The following is a 20,993-nucleotide window of genomic DNA, read 5'->3' on the forward strand; positions in this document are numbered from 1 at the left end:
CATTCGGATTGACAAATTCCCCAGCACCTTTCATGGATTTGATGAATCGAGTGTTCAGGCCTTATTTGGATTCCTTCGTGATTGTCTTCATTGACGATATTTTGATCTACTCCCGCGGCCGGGAGGTGCACGAGCAGCATCTTCAAGTTATTCTTCAGACTCTGAGGGATAGTCAGTTATATGCTAACTTTTTGAAGTGTGAGTTTTGGTTAAGTTCAGTGGCATTCTTGGGTCATGTTGTATCATCAAATTCAGGTGGATCCGAAGAAGATAGAGGCAGTCAAGAACTGGTCTCGACCCACATCAACTACAGAGATCCGGAGTTTTCGGGGTTTGGCAGGCTATTACCGCCGGTTTGTGGAGGGGTTTTCATCTATTATAGCCCCGATTACCAGGTTGACCCAGAAGGGTGCCCAGTTCAGGTGGTTGGACGAGTGTGAGGCGAGCTTTCAGAAGCTCAAGACAGCCTTGACTACGGCACCAGTGTTGGTTTTGCCCACAGGTTCAGGGCCATATATCGTTTATTGTGACGCATCTCGTATTGTACTTGGTGCGGTATTGATGCAGGATGGCAAGGTCATTGCTTATGCTTCGCGGCAGTTGAAGATTCATGAGAATAATTATCCAGTTCATGATTTGGAGTTTGTAGCCATTGTTCACGCGCTGAAGATTTGGAGGCACTATCTATATGGCGTGTCATGTGAGGTGTTCACGGATTACAAGAGTCTGCAGTACTTGTTCAAGTAGAAGGAGCTAAATTTGAGGCAGAGAAGGTGGTTGGAGCTACTAACGGACTATGATATCACCATCTTATATCATCCGGGGAAGGCCAATGTGGTGGCCGATGCTTTGAGTATAAAGTCAGCCAATATGGCAGTCTTGCGTATATTTCGGTCGGTGAGAGGCTGCTTGCTTTGGATGTTCGGGCTTTGACCAATTAGTTCGCGAGGTTGGATGTCTCTGAGCCCAGCCGCGTGTTAGCTTGCACAGTCGCTCGTTCTTCATTATTGGAGCGCATTTGAGATCGACAGTATGATGATCCCCATTTGTGTGTTCTTAGGGACATAGTGCGGCACGGAGGTGCCAAACAGGTTACAGTTGGAGATGATGGAGTTTTGAGGCTGCAGGGTCGAGTTCGTGTGCCTAATGTGGATGGACTTCGAGAGTTGATTTTAGAGGAGGACATAGTTCCCGGTACTCTATTCATTCGGGCACCGCCAAGATGTATCAGGATTTGCGGCAGCATTATTGGTGGAGGAGGATGAAGAAGGATATTATTGCGTATGTGGCTCGGTGTTTGAATTATCATACGGTAAAGTACGAGCATCAGAGACCTGGTGGTTTGTTTCAGAGGATTGAGCTTCCCGAGTGGAAGTGGGAGCGTATCACTATGAACTTTGTTGTTGGACTCCCACAGACTCAGAGGAAGTTTGATGCAGTGTGGGTTATTGTTGATAGGCTAACCAAGTCAGCGCATTTCATCCCTATGGAAGTAACCTATTCTTCTGAGAGGTTAGCTGAGATCTATATCCGGGAGATTGTTCGTCTTCGTGGTGTGCCCGTATCTATCATTTCTGATTGAGGTACGCATTTTACCTCGCATTTCTAGAGGGCAGTTCAGCGTGAGTTGGGCACACGGGTCGAGTTGAGCACAACATTTCATCCTCAGACGGACGGGCAGTCCGAGCGTACTATTCAGATTTTGGGGGATATGCTCTGAGCTTGTGTTATTGACTTTGGAGGCTCGTGGGATCAGTTCTTGCCTTTAGGGGAGTTTGCCTACAACAACAACTACCAGTCGAGCATTCAGATGGCTCCTTATGAGGCTTTATATGGTAGGCGGTGTCGGTCGTTGGTCGGATGGTTTGAGCCGGGAGAGGCTCGGTTATTGGGTACGGATCTAGTACAGGATGCCTTAGACAAGGTCAGGATTTTTCAGGGTAGGCTTCGTATAGCTCAGTCCAGGCAAAATAGTTATGCCGACCGTAAGGTTCGTGATGTGGCATTCATGGTCGGAGAGTGGGTGTTGCTTCGGGTGTCGCCTACGAAGGGCGTGATGAGATTTGGAAAGAGGGTCAAGCTTAGCCCTAGATTCATTGGCCCGTTTGAGATTCTTGATCGAGTGGGAGAGGTGGCTTACAGACTTGCGTTGCAGCCGAGTTTATCATCCGTGCATCCAGTGTTTCATGTGTCCATGCTTCGGAAGTATCACGGTAATCCATCCCACGTGTTAGACTTCAGCACTGTCCAGTTGGACAAGGACTTGTCCTATGAGGAGGAGCCGGTAGCTATTCTAGACCGGCAGGTTCGTCAGTTGAGGTCAAAGAGTTTCCCTTATGTTCGTGTTTAGTGGAGAGGTTAGCCTGCTGAGGCATCGACCTGGGAGTTCGAGTCCGACATGCGGAGCCGATATCCCCATCTTTTCTCCGACTCAGGTACTTCCTTCTTATGTCTTTCGAGGACGAACGGTTGTTTTAAAGGTGGAGAATGTGATGACCCGAAAGATCATCACTTGTTTTAGAAATAAATTCTGTGTTTCGAGGCCTTAAAACCTCTTTTTTATCTCAACTCGATTTGCGTGCGCAGGCCGGGCGTATATCCAGAAAGCCATTATGTGAAAATATGTGAAAAATGATGAATTTTGCTTTTAAATGAATTTAGGTTGACTTCGGTCAACATTTTGGGTAAATGGACCCGGACCCGGACCCGTGATTTGACGGTCCCGGAGGGCCCGTAGGAAAATTTGGGACTTGGGCCTATACCCGAAATTGAATTCCAAGGTCCCAAGCCCGAGAAATGAATTTTTGAAGAAAATTGTTTAACTGAAATTTCTAGAGTTTTTGGAAATTTGAATGTAATTGAATTTCATGGTATCGGGCCCGTATTTTGGTTCCGGAGCCCGGTACAGGTCTTATATGGTATTTAGGTTGAGCCTGTAAAATTTGGTAAGAAACGGACTTGAAATGACGTGAATCGGACCTTCGGTTGTTAAAATTTGAACTTAAGAGTTCATGAGATTTTTCTTTGATTTTGATGCTAAATTCATAGTTATTGATGTTATTTTGATGATTTGATCGCATGAGCAAGTCCGTATGATATTTTTGGACTTGCGTGTATGTTTGGGTTGGAGCCCCGAGGGCTCGGTGAGTTTTGGATAGGCCACGGAGTGAAATTTGACTTAGGAAAACTGCTGGTATATTGCAGACCTGCAAGCAATTGCGAAGCCTGGCTCGAAATTGCGAGCTCGCATTTGCGAAAAACCCATCGAATTTGCGAATACTGGTTGGATAGGGAACTTTCGCATTTGCGAAGCTTATGTCGCAAATGCGACCTTGACAGGCACCGCAATTGCGAACATTGTTCGCATTCGCGAAGAAAGCAGACATAGGCCATTCTTCGCAATTGCGAGTTCGCATTTGCGAACCAGGCTTCGAAATTGCGATATCTGCGCCTGTGTAAATCATGACTTAGCCGAAAATCTCTCATTTTTCAAACCCTCTCAAACCTAAAACACCCCTGGGCGATTTTGCAAAGACAATTACTCTTTCAAATCGATTGTAAGTCATTTCTAACTCAATTTCTTTAATCCATAACATCTTTTCACATGATTTCAACTCAAAATCAAGGGTTTTCATGGGGGAAATTGGGTGTTTTGGGTAGAACTTAGGTTTTTCAAATTTTGGGATATGGACCTCGATTTGAGGTCCGATTTAAAAATAAATTATATACTTGGGTTCGTGGGTTCGTGGGTAATCGGGTTTTGGTTCGAACATCGAGTTTTGGCCATGTGGGCCCGGGATCGATTTTTGACTTTTTGGGGAAATCATTGAAAAACTTATTTTCATGCTTTAGAATTGATTCATTTAGCATTTATTGATATCGTTAAGTAAATTGTGACTAGATACAAGCGAATTGGTGGTGGAAACAAGAGGTAAAGCGGTAGTTGAGGCTTGAATTGTGTTCGTGGCATCAAGGTAAGTGTTTGGTCTAACCTTAGCTTGAGGGATTAGGAGTGGTGTCTTATTTGCTATGTGATAATTGTGGAGTACGACGTATAGACATGGTGACGAGTATCTATACGTCGGTGTCAAGCATGCCCGTGAGTCTTGTATTGTAATTGTTGTGACTCCGTTGTGATTTGTTCATGCTTAATATGTTGATTATCATTGTTGGTTCCCTTGCCGGGATGTTATTGTTTACGATATTGTCTCCCTTGCCGGGATGTTGTTGTTATACTCTTGTTCCCTTGCCGGGATCCTTTTGTGATTGATGTTGATATGAAATGGGAGCGGGTGGCACGCTGCCACGGTAATATTTGAAATGGGATTGGGTTGCACGCCTGCAACAAGATATATGAAATAGGAGCGGGTGGCACGCCGCCACGGTAATATTTGAAATGGGATCGGGTTGCACGCCTGCAACAAGATATATGAAAAGGTACCGGGTTGCACACCTATAACAAGATATATGAAATGGGATCGGGTGGCACGCCACCATAGTAATGCCTGAAATGGGATCGGGTTGCACGCCTGCAACAAGAAAGAGATGAAAGTGAATACTGTGTTTGTTTCTCTTATTCTTGTTAGCAATCGAATTTTGTTTTCTTTACATTTCTCTCTGGTATTCTATTGTTATCTGATACTCCCCGCAGCATGCTTTTCCCCTCCCATCTTTAACTGTAATTATCTGCCTTTATTTTACGTTGTATATGATTTAACTGCACAAGTTTATTTGGTAGTCTGGTCCTAGCCTCGTCGCTACTTCGCCGAGGTTAGGCTAGGCACTTACCAACACATGGGGTCGGTTGTGCTGATCTACACTCTGCACTCTTTTGTGCAGATCCCGGTACTGTAGCTTTCGTACCGCAGTGAGGTTACTGCTTCCAGTTCATCAGGCGACCCGAGGTAGTCCCGCAGACGTCCGCGGACCTTGGCGTCTCCTTCTATCTTTTCATTCTGTTTCTTTCATGTATTCCAGAGACAGGGTTGTATTTATCTTTCGAACCCTTATTTGTAGTACTCCTAGACAGTCTGTGAAATTGTGACACCAGTTCTGGGTAGTCTATGTTTAAGGAATTGGTATTGGTAACATTTCAATGGTTATAATTTGTTCTTCCGCTTATTTAATTCCACTGATTATATAATCTTGATTCATAACTGTTAAAGGATTAAAAATGGAAAAAAGGCAAATAGTTGAAATAATCGGCTTGCCTAGCTTTCACTAGTAGGTGCCATCACGACTCCCGAGGGTGGAAAATCCGGGTGGTGACATTCTCAACTTTAATTGATTTAACTAAAATGCTTAATATCTTTTGGTCAAACATCGACTCTTATGGAAAATTGAAAATAATTTCTTGTTACATGTGGTTTTTGCTCTTAATTGTTTGAAGGTATTAAAGAAGTTAAGAAGATGTCATAGTATAAAATTTAAAATAACGCAACATAGTACTAGTAGTTAATGTTGCACTCCATTTTGTATACAGTATAATTTATCATCTTTTCGCATTTGAACATTAATTACATTATAGATCAACTAAATGTTAAGTATATTTTCATATTTAAATTCATTTCTGATTTTCATTAGTTTCTAAGAATGTGATACTTATTATACTCGTAGAATGAATTCATTCATATTAAATTTTACTCTAGTTACTGGTCAACTTGATTTGGGAAGCCTCAAGTTTTAAGAAGATAGATCTGTCTAAATCGCGGGAAGGAAAAATATATCAACTTCTTAGTAATAGAAAACCGATTACTAAAAATAAGTCGAATGAAAATACGGATGGACATGAACTTCAATATGATGACTTGTATCAGGGCTGGTATCAATCAATCTGATAAATGATGCATGTGTGATGATCAAGTGGTGGAAACGAGTGAATATTTATTTGTGGAATGTTCATGGTCAAAAACAGTTAGGGATTCCCTAATGCAATGGGCTGGAGTTCAGGTAAAGGCTGAAGAAATGCAACTTGTTATGGGCAACATTAAGAGGAAGCAGGTAAAGAAAGAAATCATAGTTGCAATTGCATACCCATATTTGGAAGGCTAGAAACTGGAAAATTTTCAGAGGAGTAATTGTAAATGCAGAGGTTGTAGTCACCCACATAATGAAAGATAGACTACATCTGCTTAAAATGTACATAGTTCCCCTCCTTAAAGGGAAGCTGTGTGATCAAGGTGCTCTTTAGGTGTATATTTTTATCAATGCTAATTCACAGTTTACCAAAAAACTATGATGAATTGTAAAAATAAGAACTATAATGAATTAAAGCAAGACTACTTTTATATTTTTACAAGTGTAACTCATACCAAATAAATTATTCCATTTGTCCTACATTAAGTGCCTTTTGCAGTAGGGCCACTTATTAAACTGTAACAAAAGTATCATTCCACTATCTTCCTCTTCATATAACATTATTATTTAGCTATTGAAACAATTTTTTCCATATATATATATCTATATATCTATATATATATATATATATCTTGTTATAACAAATTGTAATGTATACTAATACTTTTGTTATCTACCTTCTAATTACGTAAATTTTATTTTAAAAATAATGGTGATTGATGTCTGAATTAAGACAAAAAAATTTGAAAGTCTTAACAGGAGAGTATAGAATACAATTTAACTTCTAGCTGCAAAAAGACTAAGGGGTCGCTTGGTACGATGGATAAGCAAAAATAATCTTGGGATAAAATTTAGTAACGTCATATCCCTTGTTTGGTTACTAATCCTGGGATAAATTGTCGCAGGATTAAAAATAGTACCAGAATAACTTATATCTGTCAGATGATGGAATAGTAATCCCATGATGAGTTATCCCAAGATATTAATAAAATTGACAATCTCAACATACCAACAGTCAATAAGAAATAATATCAGGATAACAAATTTTAACATTACTAATCCAGTATAACTAATCCCAACATAACTTGTCGTCAAATCAAACGACCCCTAAAGATGTTAATAACAATTTGACGATCAAATTTGGCAGTGTTGACAGTGAAAGTCAACCTAGCCAGTTAGTTTAGAATTTAGGAAATAAACAAAACCAATGACCCATCTTGATTAAATGAATTTACAAATTACGAAATTCACTCTACGCCTGCTTCCATTTGGAAAATTCTACAACCACGTTCATGGTTGGCTCCTCACCAAACTAGTGAGGCACATAAACTCAGCTGCAACGTAATTCGTAAAAGAAAAAAACAGTGGAGCTGACTGGCAAATTGGCAACGCTTCTATTCTCTATAAAAGAGATGTATATGCCATGTTGCCTGTAAATAGAGGCAAATCTAGAGCAAATTTTGGGGTTCAACTAAACCCACTATTTTCTGCTCGAATCACTTATACATATGTTTTTAAAAAATAAAAAATGTAAAGATATGACAGATCATATCCATTCTGAACCCATTAACTTTAAATCTTGAGTTCGCCTCTACCTGCAAAGACTTCAAAGCAGGGTGAATGTTCCTTCCAATATGTACTTAGCATCATGTGCATGCTTTCTGATTACAGCAAGGCCAACAGTCGCGGCACGATGCATTTGAGCTCCCAGCCCCCCACATTATCATGAAGCAGGACTCTGTTCAGAATTTTTAGCCAACTTTGCTTGAGTAAGCCTGTCCAAGATAGCAGATTCCAAAGGAATGGGATCAAGACAACGTTCAGCAGCAGCAACAATCACCTGTTCAGCAAGAAACACTCTTTATCATTTGTTGGTAGATAAAAATGGCTGGAGCATGCTACTTCCAGTATATGCAGATGATTATACTACAAAGTCAAACATACAAGGGAGAGGGGGGAAAAGAGGTCGGGAAGGGAGCTAGGGAGGGATGGTCACTGAAGAAGGCAAAACACGTATAAATCATTGACATAGTAGCTGTTAAGTACAAACGCTTAGGAGATTCCGTCTTTACCTCATCAAGCAAAAAATCAACAGCAGCTTCATCTTCAGCAGTATCCTTAAGAGTGGTCTTAAGAAAATGAATGTCCAACTGAATTTGTTGAAATCCACTTCGGTTAAAAGTCTGAAGTCGGACAAATTCTTGTAAACTCTTCAAGAAAAGTTTGATAATAGCAGTTACGACGGATTCCTGCACATTAAGTAATTCTTATATCAATGATTTCCAAAATTATTGCAGGTTGTTAAGTTACAAACACTAGAACCAAACCTGTGTGTGTTCAACTTTAGTAAAAATTTCCATCTTCTGCTTGAACAATTTTGCTAAATGGGACTCAAGAAGCTGACTCCTGGCCTTTTGGGTATTTGAACGTACCAATTTATCATCTCTCAATGGATTACTACGAGAAGATGTATTACTCCCGTTGCTGTCTGTACGCCGATGCTTACGGTGGAGCCCTTCAGGCAATATTTGCTTTACTTCATTGAGGATTGTATCCAGCTGGAAATGAGATCAAACAGGAAAAGGTTAAGTTTTCAACTAAACTATTGTCATATTGACTATTATTGGAGAAGAAACTGTAGTGTATGTCATATAAGTTAAAAGGTGCCACTTTTCGCCCCTCTTGGTGCTTCAATATCCTATTACAAAAACCTGATCTTGGAACAAGAAGAGAAGACGAAACACGCAGAACTTACCTCTTGGAGAAGCAGATCAATGAACATATGAACTTCCCTGGGCTCTTTGTGCTATACAAAGAGGGAATAGAAATAGGAGTGTAGGGCAAAATTAGCACAAGCCATCATCATAATGCGCTTAAAAGTGATTAGTGTTAGCTGACGATGTCTGCTTACCTTAACCCAATTGGGGGTTGTAAACCTCTTCTTCAACAGAATCAGTATCTTCCGAGTTTTCAAGCTTATATACTGAAACAGGAGATTGAAATAGAGTTAAAACTCAGTTTTTTTTAATTAAACTCTAGTTAAAAAGTAACTCAAAGTTATGAGGAAAAAAAAGATTAAACTCTATTAGCTATCTACCAACGAAGGTAATAAAAAAATATCACAAGCTTCATTTTCATTAATATAAATAACATAATTCATACAGAAAAATTTAGCACCGTATGCTCAGTGATTCAGGTGCTCCAATTTTCACAATAAAATGGAGAATAGCAACTTAAATGGAAATGACTGACAAAGTTTGCAGGCTAGACCTAAAATTGATTCCCAGAAAAAATAAACTCATATATCCAAAACAAAAAAATATTGTTTTTGTGACTAATGAAGTGAAATAAGAATATATGGTTTTGTAACTTATCAGAAAAGCAAAAACAATGGAAATGCTGTTTTTGTATACTGCAATAACCTCTCCGTCCCAATGAAAGACTCTGGCAGTATACATTTGCTATGACATGAGTTTATCATCGAAGGCCTAAATGGGTATCAAAGCTACTAAATACAATTATGAAACAGCAAAAACTAGACAAAGTAAACTTCCTCTATAGATCAAATAAATTAATCCATACACCTCTGGCAAAGTCAACCAGTAAAACAAATAACAGGGAGATGTTTGTAGAAGTACGAAAATGTTCAGAATTCAGATACATACATGCTGCAAGAGTTCTTCACCAGCTGATTGGAAGATACGACAGATTTCTGCAGGAATAAAAGCTGGACCATTGTCATGGCCCCGAGACCCACCACCAGACAAAGAAGATATTTCCTGAAATTTTGAGAAATTCAAAAAGCTCATTTAGATGGGGCAGATAAGGTAACTATACTGAGGTAATGATTAGACAACTCCTTGCCTCGCTAATTCTGGTAATGGCATTTTGCTCAATGAAAACAGAGAGCTGAGCCAGCAAAAGAACAAGCCCAGGAAGTACTTTATCACCCTCCCCAAAGATAAGGTCCTGATTAGCTGAATATTTCTTTCCCGAAAGCACGAGAAATTGGTCATTAAGCTTCCTGAAGAAGTCCTGAAATCCTTCTTGCACCCAGTCAATGATCAAGTCTGTCAACGCTGATAGCACTTCCAAGTTCTCATCAAGAAGTCGACGGAAATCCTGTTATACGAAAAATCAAAGTAAAAGTACAATAAGTACACAATTGACTGGAAATCTAGAAGCTGCACTCTGATAGAGTGTATCTGAAGTCAAGATGCTATGGTGCTAGTTTTACCCATTGCTACTTTCTGATCTTAGCTTTTTCCAAAATAAAAAAATTTAGGAGGTATGCTCAGTCATTTTGGCAACGTCTTTCGTACAGTTGAGTCACCTTCCTGATATTTTTGGCATCATAAAAACTGTCTGTCTGTTACTTGAGATCAAACTTAGAGTTACCCTTTATAGCAGCAAAGATCGAAGTAGGTCAGTAGTTATAGCGGCAGAAAATTTTAATGCACCCTCATTTCATGTAGTAACATAACTTCATCAGTAAAGACTTTGGTTCACAGAACTCCACTATTCAAGAAGCTCTAGATGCATATCACAGAATAATCCACCTGAAAAAGAACTCACTCGGTGTTACTGGTACATGGTTCTTACCTATACCTTGTAATATCATTTTAGTTCCCAAGGGATTCGCCAACACTATAGCTCCATTCATAGGTTTGGCGGAAATCCTCTTTGATCTAGTAATTCCACATGTTTTCTACAATTCTTAAATCATTCTCTGGGTAGAATCAAATGGTGAAAGAAAAGAAATACGGAGGCTAGGTACGAAACCAATCATCAGAAACCAGCTTTAAGAACCAGTCCCACTGAAAACTAAAAGGACAGCAGCTTTGATAACCTTTGAACCAACTTATGAATTTTTGATACAGAGATTCACGATAAGTTCTTAATTCATATAAAGCCACAGAACTACTTTTACCAGTAAGGCATCCATGCTGCCTTGAACTAATGCATTTTTGCTGATCTCAAGGGCAACCTGCAAAGGATACTCTTCCTCAATTACACCCTTTTGATTATCATGGACTTTTACAAGAGTGCCTGCCAATTTAAAAGAAAGTAAAGCAACAGTCAAACTCGGACTAGTTTAGAGCTCATGTCAAACAAGTGGTTTCATATTAAAGGTCATTTTCTTTGATAGAACTAATGTACCATCTAAAGGAAGTTAAGATTTTGGATTAACCCAAATAATATCATAAAAAGATAGTCACAATTTGTGCATTAAGTTCTGAATATCAGATGATACAACATATAAGATGGACCTCAGACTTCTGAAGAATATTTGCCAGTTTTTATCCCCTAAAAGACAAATGATAATCTAAATTATTTTGGTTATCTTCTTGATAAACTTTGCTAAATCACGTCACGATTCAGAAGATCCAATATAGGACAGAGTAGATATCTAAGAAGAAATAATGAGGTTCTGGATTTACTTTGTGCAAATTAGTAGTTTTCCGTTTTGCACATCCTTCTTAAAAATTCCGTTATATCTCTTAAACCTAAAACCTAGCATATTTAGTATGAGTCAAGTTTTAGATTTTTTATCCAGCAGTGCCAGTTTAAAAGGATATACCTGAAAAATCGAGCAGAAGATGACTAAATCTGCTAGCAACATATTGTTTGATAGCAACATGAGCAGCCTGAAACACACAGGATTTATCAGATATACCAAACCCATCACTGTAACAACAGACCTCAGTCGAACAAGATGAATCCATATAGTGTTCATTTCTATTATAAGCAACCTCAAATGTAAAATCACGTAGACCAGCCTCTGGCAGCACTTCATCCATCAGAAGCACATGTGTCCAAGTTACCCCTGAGGAAAAATGTAAGTAAAAGAACAATTTGCAACAGACCATAATTAGCAGTCACTACGTGCATAAGTGGTGTCTACAAAGAGCCAGTGCGATAAAAAACGAAAAGGTAGAAAAGCAAGGTGTAGAAGGTTTTGAGTGCTAAGCTTAAATAAAACACAAAAAACTAATAGTTATACATACACATACACACACTTGTCAATCAATAACCATGAAAACAAACAACAATTATAAGGGTAGAAGAATTGGAATACTGTAATTAAGAGAAATATATGAAGTTAAAAACCGAGTCAATCAAATTCGGAAACCATCTTAAATTTCTGATGTAAATGCAAAGATGCATTCTGATTCAATTGTTTTTTGGGGGATAAATAAAGATTTGTAGACTGGTTTTCTTGTACTAAAGTTTGTATTACATATAGATTTAGTAATTACAATCATATTCATCACAATGTTCCTAATCAATCAAAAACTTGCTTTCTTGGCAAAAATTATTGTTTAGTGCTGCCTCTTCATGATCATGAGCCTGATAAAACTTTGACCTTTCAAAAAAAGTAGTCATTGACAGGGTTTGGTGAGACGCATACTGTAACACCTTGGCATCTTTGCTGAAGCACCACCTAAGCTAAGGGAAGACCCTAGCTTGCCTTGCACCTCACTTTGGGGTTCAAGCACACTTTCGACAAAACTAATAGCTAGGTTACAGTAGCATTTCACTAGAAAGTTTTTTGTGACAATTAAAAAGCTAAATACTTACATAAGACAAAACCAACTAAAAGAATCAAGAGTTAATCCAGGCCTAAATGATCCTCAAAACCAAGTGAGAAACATAGAAAGTATCAACTAGAAAGGAGAATCACAATTCTTCAAAATATGAGTGTGTGTTCCTCTTGGTATTAGCTTCTCTTATTGTCCTTCTGCATTAGCATATCATAATATTTCCGAACCAAACTCCAGGTAATATCACACATGGTCACTAAGTTTTACCTGTTGTATCAGTAAAGTCACAAAAAATACTTCAGCGAATTGTATTTTCTGCGCAACTAACACATTGTTCAGTGACTTTAATGAGACAAAAAATAGTTTTGTGACTTTAGTGATACAACATATAAAGTTTAGCGACCTTGCATGAAATTAACCAAGAAAAGAAGACAGTATCTTCCCTAGAGACATTGCGTTTCAGCCATGTATGAATCAACATTTCCAAAAGTGCTCTTGAGCACAAAGCTTGCATAAGCATCATTCTCCTACTGAAATGACAAGTGGACAGGATTTTGCCAAAGATAGAACAACAATAACAAGTACAAGTCAAATAGGACTGAGCTGCCTTGCAAGTTGGAAGATGGTAAGATGGCCTGTAAGGCAGTATCATTTATGGTCACATGAGAGAAGCAACAACAGTTCGTTTTGACAAAAAGCAAAGCACATAGAGAATTTAAAACCTTCAGCCCACTGTCCTAGATGCTAAACCTAACCAAGCATAGAGCGAGTTAAACTAATGTGTTTTTGTCAAGTGCTACAAAAATAGCAGATGGCAAATGGTGAAAGATAATGATGGCTATGAATCCCTGGAGAAAGGCGAAGGAGAAGCACCTAACATGAAAAACAAAGTAAAGATCAACACTAAATGTGACGATGGAAGTAATGGCGAGTGGAACTTACGCAACATGCCAACAAGGTCTGCTGAAGCAAGCTGCTTCTTGATGTACTGTTGTGTGGCTTCAAAGTGCCTAAAGTTTTCAACAGAGGTGTTCTGTTATTCTGATCAGGTTTAGAAATTAATGCACAAACAATATCCAGAAAGCAAGATCAAGTTCAGCCATAAAGCGAAGAGGAGGAAAAAAGAAGTGCACCCATACTTTGTGGCTAAGCTTTTTGCAAGTCTAAAGAGCTGTTGTTCGGAATCAGGGAAAATAACTCGGTAAGCGCGGACAGCCTCAGCAAATTCACGAATAGAAGCCTAAATTTGTAAAGAGGACAATTTATCAAGTACAGTTCGAGAACTGGAAAGGAGAAAAATAAGTGATACTCCAAGTTTGGCAGAAGCATATTTAAGCTACCATATCTGTTTTCTTTGGTATTGCCACCCACTGACAGAAAATCACCATTTCTTTTTTTGAGGAAAAATATGTGATACCGGCATGAGCAGATGCCACCTCTCTCAGTGACGTATATTCTCTTTCATACAAATGTGAAGGTCATGCCAGATGAAGTTTATTAATTGTTTATACTAAATGCACTCTTTGTCTTGCATTCCTTCCCTTTTTCTTTTGATAGGTTTAAAGTGGAAAAATTACTAGCATATTAATTATATTGCTTTGACATACCTCATGAGCACAAGAAGAAGGCGATAACGGAATCCCACCAAGGTCTGATGAAGAATGTCTTATTTCCTTAGATTCTAGATGGAGGTCCACAAGGAACTCTTCTAACTTTTTAAAGAGTTGCACCTTCAAATTATTAACCTGCAACATAGACATATAATTCCAAAGGCAAAGTCACAACAACAAGAAATTTGAACTTCCACTCCTCTTTATTGCACTACAAGTTTGAAGATTATAGGATAGCAGAGTTGTTGTATCTAGAGGGATGCAGTTAATTTTATGTCCCTCAATCTTTATATTTACACGAACTTGGATAATTGTTCTCGAGTTGTGTCCACCAGATTGAAGACCAAACCTGGGTGAGTTTACTCTTCTTTTTATTTCTCCCTTTTGCCGTTAGAGAACTTATATTTATCAGAAGCCTGCAACATGTTCCATGTTATGAGACCAGCATACAAAATGGTTGTGTTTTCCCTTATCCCAAGTCTCCAACTATAGTAATTAGCCTCAAAATAAATTGAGAAATTCTGATATGTCCTTTACTATTATTTGAGACACTCTTCACATTCTCCAACCTTTACTTGGAAAAGACAAAGCCAAACAAGAAATGCAGTCATTTGTGGTATATTACACAAAGAAAGCATATTTTAATTTTTTAGGTGTTGAAGACTGAAGGGCAGCATAGTTGCAACAGCAAGAGGTGTCGCAGTGTGACCAAAAAGTGACAGGTTCAACTGTGGAAACAACCTCTTGCAGAAATTCTAGATTGTTAGGTAAAGTTGCGCACAATAGACCCAATGTGGTATGGCCCTTCCCGGGCTCCCTTGCACTGCCTTAGGTAAGTGCATTGGGTTATCCCTTTGAGGTGTTGAAGAGTGGTTAAACAATACTTTTAGGTTGACCTCTCTAATCAATTACTGCCACAATAAATAAGGCTAAAATGTTGACTTCACCACCCTCCGAATGACTGGGTGAGGCATGACAAAGACCCAAATATTTGTTTGTAGATACTACAAAATGTTTGTGAATGTCATAATCAAAGAAATTAAATTTACGAAAAGGTAAAGTGACTGTGACATAAAAATGGGAACGAGGGAACTTTGTAATACATATTTTGCTTCTATGGAAGGAGATGGAGATTCTTATGAAAAATCAAAAATTTCATCTCAAATCAGTTCTAGACCAAAGTGAACCACATGCACCAGAAGACAATAAGTAGATGACCCCCCCCCCCAGCCGAGGGAGGGGGGAGGAGGAGGCGTGGTACAGACCGGAAAATCTAATTGCTTAAGGAGCATAACAGCCTCTGCCCTGGCTTGTATGGATTCGGAATCCGAGAATACCTTGCCCTGAAAAGCAAACAAGAAGTAATATGCATCATGAAGTCCAACTGTGTTTTCTTAACAGTAAAACCAAATAAGTAGGGTACATGTCCAGAAAATTGCATTCCCTACTTTATGTTTATCCTATGCTCCTTCAAAAGTAGTTGAAGGGATCTACTTGGTGCATAGGAATTATACAAACACTATAACTACCTCCACCGAATAAAGTGGCCACTCCCAACCAAGAAATTGGATCACTCACAGACCTGCAAGGCTTTAATAATGATAGCAACTGCTTCTTCTGAGGCTCGTTTGCACTCCTGGAATGAAGAGTCCCCATATGCCTAGTACAAATAAGTACCATCAGCAAAACTAAGATTTTTAAACGCAATGATATCATGAAAAGGTTGAAGTTGTGGACCCAAGGATCCCTACAAACCTTGAAAATGGGCATGGCTCCTGTATAGTATTTTACTGCATCAGCATAGGCTTCTGATTTGATGCACTTTGCTAACCTAGCAGGTAGATCGTATATGAACTGCTTTTTTCCAAAGAAGAGAAAATCTGTGTCACTCAATCATGGCCAGGAAATAATACTTGCATTATAGCAGCATAAACATAAAACTGAAAATTATCTGTCTCACCAAAGAAAGTGATATGATGAGCTGAATCAAAAGTCTATTCTGTTGCCAAATAATAATGCACTCTCTCCATCCCAATTTATAATTCATTTGATTTTGGGACGCCACAACATGTTTGACACCATACTATTTCTATACAACTTTCACAACTTATAAGAATTCAAGTACATTACACTATTCAAATGTTAACTGTGATATGATAATTTCTCTCAAACTTATTGTTTCTTCCATTATGCTAATACAAATATAATAAATAAGTGAATTTAGCATCTTAAACTCCCGTCAAATAGGGTCATATAAAATAAGATCGAGAGAGTATTTTGTATTTTCATTAACAACAGGTATAGTTTACAACTTCATCAATCATTTCATCGGCAATCACCTTCACATGCCCCTCATACAATCATGTCATCACATATAATGAACAATTAAACAGCTCCAAAGATCAGGCCGGTAAATAATGGCTGATTATTTTGTTCCACTTTTCATCAGGGTACAGAATGGCTTATTCCTTTATTCTTCAATTAATATCTTAATCTAATTACAATGTTAAGAAAATGGACTTTGAGCCTAATTCAACTCCAAAAGCTAGCCTATGAGGTGAGAATTGTTCAAGACCATATTAGGAGACAACTCATTTCCTCAACTAATGTGGGAACACGCACGCCCCTCCGCCCTCCCCCATCCCCCCCCCCCCCCCCTAAAAGGCATGCCCAGGTCTGGACAACTGGGACGTAGGGAAATTTTCCATAAAATCAGTGCCGGTACAATTCTCCCCCATATGCGGCATGCCCAAGTCTGGACAAGTGGAACATAGGGAAATTTTCTATACAATCGGTGTGGGAACGAAATCTTGCCACCCCTTTTCCTCTTCCCCTTCCCTATAATTATTTAATGTAATGAAAAAATGTGAGCCCAACACTGGAAAACACAACAATGTAGATGTGTTTGGCTCTGATACCATGGACTTGGTCTAACTCAACTAACAAGCTAGCTCATGGAGTGAGGAATTGAGGATTGTCCATGAGCATACGAGAAGACAACAGTCTCTTTCAACCAATGCGGGACACTCTAACATACAAATTCACTGCCAATCACCATCTCATGCCCTTACTTTAATCATAAACATTTGATAATTAAGCAGCTCGCAAATCAGGAGTGTAGAAATGGAAATGGCTTATTCCTTTTTCAATAATCAGAAAGAGCAAGATTCATTTAGTTCTGAAGATTGCTATATGAACACCTGTAGAGATGCATCAAATTAAAATCTTCTAGCTTAATAACTCACTTTAGTACCTGAACTTTCCGTAGAAGATTGCGGGTCCGATGCAATTTTTCAATGTGCTCTCTCTTCTCAAAAAGAGAAGTATTAACCCCATCACTTCTAGATTGAACGGACATTATCTGCAAACAATTGAAAGACATCTAATACTTTGCACACAATTCCTTTTCAGCTTTTACTTCCTGAGTCAAAAGTAAAACCAAATAAAGCAAATAATTCTTTGGACAACTAGAAGAAAGGAAAGAAAGAAAATAAAACCTTTTCAAGCAGTTGTTCCATATTTGTTTCCATGCCAACAATATTGTTATTCATCCTGAAAAGAAATCATTAAGTAAGTTCTGCGCCAACATGCCAAAAGAGAGTGCAGAAAAATTAAACCCTGTCAATCGTGATATCAACATCCGATCTGAGGCCAAGCATAACAATGCAAGACTGATGAAGCTACTTCATTTCTTCTCAATTATTCAGGAACCATGGCACGGCTGATAATGCCATAAAAAGCTCGACGCACTAAGTTAGAATTCAGTTGCGATTGTACCCAAGTATCTGCCACTAACATGATGAAATAGCTCATATCTTAAAGCTACTTGAAAAGAAAAGGTTTACCTTTTAATAGTGTCTGTGGCACTTACAAACTTGTTGTAATTTTCATATACCAACATCTGCAGGTCCGTATCAAGATTCTTAATCTCAGCAGCCATTTCAACATGCCTCTGAAGCAAACCTTCCAAATTGGACTTCTGCACCTATATATGCAGAAAAATCACGTTATCTAGTCAATCATCTTTTCAAAGACAATGGAATCATTAAGAGAATAGCTAACTCCAGGACAGAGAAAAAAGATTAGTGACAATCTCTCTGATAAAATAGAACATAAGCATTTCATATGCGAAGCCAGAAGTCTTTCAGAAGAACACATTAAGTTAAGGAAACTAACCATGATCTCCACATAAAGTTTTCTGTCATTTCTTTAAAGAGTTACGGCAGTTTTGTTTCCAAACATATATGTTATACTCTCTTTCTTTTCTTTTCTTTTCCTTTTTTTGTTTTGTTTTGTTTGGATAAGGTTACATATATGCTACAGTAAGATGCAGATAGGTACATTGAAAGACGTCTTGTGAATCATAATAAAGGGATTCAACATTGGATCATAACATGGTCACATAGTAGTACAGGGAACTATACCATAGTGATTAGGGTCAATACAAACCACCTTTCACATTACTCCTTCAATTCCAATTTATATGGCACTCATCCATTTTGGCAGATAAGTACAACTAAAGACATACTGTGAATCGCGATAAATGGACTCGAAGTGAGATCATAACATGCGCACAAAGTAGTACAGAGAACTCTAACCCTGCTATTACAAAAAGGGGATACTTACTAGCTAAAATGGGTCAGCATAAACCACGTCTCATATTACTTACTCCATTCCTATTTGTGAAGACTGGTGCATTGAAAGAAAGACGTATTGTGAATCATAATAAAGTGGACTTTACATGGGATCATAATATGGTCGCACAGTAGTATAGGGAATTATAATTTGTGATTACACAAATATAATACAGACAATGAAGAAATGTGTCACCATAAAAAAAATATCTCTCATAACACTCCCTCCATTAGAATTTATATATCAGTCTTCCACTTTGGGATGTTCTTAGATATATATCATCATTCTATATTAATAGGGGTAATATATTCATTTACTTTAATATTTTCGTCCATTACCACTAACATAATGTATACGTCAAACTACAATTTTAAACTCACTAACAATCATATAAATGGAACGGACAGAGTATTATGGGGGGGAAATAATACACTAAGTGTGGGAAGGATGAGATGCATACAAGAAGGTTCATGTATTGATCGGCGTCGAATGAGGTGGTGTTGATGGTATCCAATGTAGCGAATCGGGAAGTAGCTTTGGGCGACATTGAAGTAGAATTAGGATGATCAGGAGAATAGAAGCTTGATAACAGATCTCTCATTCTCTTTGCTTTATCGTCCAGCGGCACATCGTCTTCCCCCATTTTTTCTTCAATTTTTTCGGAGAAAGTTTTCTAACAGAATGCCTATGTTCTTCGTCTGCTAACTCTAAATTCGACTGGAAAACTCCCTGTGAATTGATGCTAAATCTGATAATTCTGATCCGATTGCATGTTTATAGCCTGTTTGGCGGGTTAATTTGAGCGGTGCTCATCCAACTATATATCTATTTCACAAAAGTCACTATTCTATTTTTTATTACCTAAAAGTTACTCAATTTTGTATTTTTCACTTAAAAGTCATTCTAACTCAAAACCTATAAAATATTCTACAAAAAATATGACTTGGCATTAAATTTATTTAAAAAATCTAATAATAATACCACATCGCTTAAATGACCATACCCAATTTGGCTTATTTCCCTTCAACCCCATTTGACCATACCCAATATTAATGAGGGAGTATTAATATTAGACCATCAAAAGGAAAAGACATGAACAATCATTTTATGCTAAAAAATTCTTTATAAAATAACTTTAATGTCATCACTGCCCTAAAAGTCCATAAAAATATGAATAGAACTAGTTTTTGCATCCTTTAGATTATTTTATAATTTTTCATGAAGTTAAAGTACTACCACAATATCAAAATATTGCTTATTAAACAATATTAATAAACAAAAATATTATTCACTTAGCAACACCCACAACTAAAGTGTATAAAGGAAGTTATTAATATACACTGCAATAGTCACAAGCAGCCTATAGCATTAATAATTTGGACAAAAGAAAGACACGGTATAATATTTCATTGGTACGACCAAGACCTACAAAGAAATTTAGAAAACCTAATTATTAGATTAAAGGACCTAATTCAAAGAGTAACCACATAGTGTATTTTATTACGTGATTTTTTATCTTAACCTATTTGGGTTAGGGTCAAGCGAAGTTGAGGGGAAAATTAGACTAAAATGTGTATAGTAATTTAAGCTGACGTGACATTATTTCAGATTTTTTAATTACATTTAATGTCATATCAATTTATTTGTAGAATATTTCATAGTTTTGAGCTAGAATGACTTTTAAGTGAAAAAGATTAAGTTGAGTGACTTTTAAGTAACAAAAATAAAATAGTGACTTTTGTAAAATAAACACATAGTTTGATGACCACCAGTGAATTAATCCCCTGTTTGGCCAAGGAAGCCAAAAGTGATTATGTTTTTAATTTAACAAATGCTTATTTCACAGAGTTAGGTATTTGTCCAAGCTTGTAAATAAATTTTTTTAATTGTATAATGTGCTTTTAGAAGTTAAAAAAGTAAATAAGATATTAATCAAGTAAAATATTTTTCTCCAAAACTATTTTTTTCAAAAGCACTAATGATAAAAGATACTTTTCAAAATAAGTGTATTTTGGAGCTTGCTGAAGCAGGCTAATTAGTTTTGTTTTCAAAAGAGTAGTACATAAACTTAAAATTTAAAGTTGTGGAATTCTAATATTCTTATTTTGGTTTTGAACTTTGAAATAAGACATTGTTATTTTTTTTTTTAAAAATTGACAAAAAATGCATGAAATGATATTTTAATTGTTCCTTGTGACCACTTGTATTTTGAGAGTTGTTATTTAATTTAGTTTTAGTTAGTTAAAGAAAAGAAACGTAAAATGGGGTTTTTGTGGTTTCCTTTAATTTGATTTTTTCATTTAAAAAAAATTAACTATTACCAAATTGTTTGTTAAACATATAAATC

At 37.4% G+C, this 20,993-nt stretch overlaps 1 protein-coding gene across 1 annotated transcript; it reads right to left on the reverse strand.

Moving 5' to 3' along the window:
* Window positions 1–6,887: 6,887 nt before the first annotated feature.
* LOC109209200 (vacuolar protein sorting-associated protein 51 homolog) lies at window positions 6,888–19,448 on the reverse strand. Its single transcript, XM_019372418.1, has 20 exons — window positions 19,107–19,448; window positions 17,857–17,996; window positions 17,509–17,563; window positions 17,265–17,372; window positions 15,767–15,865; window positions 15,594–15,671; window positions 15,277–15,354; window positions 14,009–14,146; window positions 13,541–13,641; window positions 13,344–13,411; window positions 11,610–11,683; window positions 11,438–11,504; window positions 10,787–10,905; window positions 9,721–9,978; window positions 9,522–9,635; window positions 8,768–8,839; window positions 8,612–8,662; window positions 8,184–8,414; window positions 7,929–8,105; window positions 6,888–7,696 (listed from the first exon to the last, which is right to left on the reverse strand). Exons 1-20 carry the CDS (start codon window positions 19,287–19,289, stop codon window positions 7,580–7,582), a joined length of 2,328 nt encoding a protein of 775 aa, XP_019227963.1. The 5' UTR covers window positions 19,290–19,448; the 3' UTR covers window positions 6,888–7,579.
* Window positions 19,449–20,993: the final 1,545 nt, after the last annotated feature.

This window comes from Nicotiana attenuata, unplaced genomic scaffold (genome assembly GCF_001879085.1).
Source record: "Nicotiana attenuata strain UT unplaced genomic scaffold, NIATTr2, whole genome shotgun sequence".
NCBI lineage: Eukaryota > Viridiplantae > Streptophyta > Magnoliopsida > Solanales > Solanaceae > Nicotiana > Nicotiana attenuata.

Excerpts from the sequence above, each read along its gene's own strand:
- LOC109209200 (XM_019372418.1), bottom strand. The coding sequence starts at position 19,289 with ATGGGGGAAGACGATGTGCCGCTGGACGATAAAGCAAAGAGAATGAGA. Across the intron at positions 9,979-10,786 it reads GCAGCATGGATGCCTTACTG|GATTTCCGTCGACTTCTTGA; the intron begins GTAAAAGTAGTT and ends TTCGTATAACAG. Across the intron at positions 8,106-8,183 it reads CTAAAGTTGAACACACACAG|GAATCCGTCGTAACTGCTAT; the intron begins GTTTGGTTCTAG and ends CTTAATGTGCAG.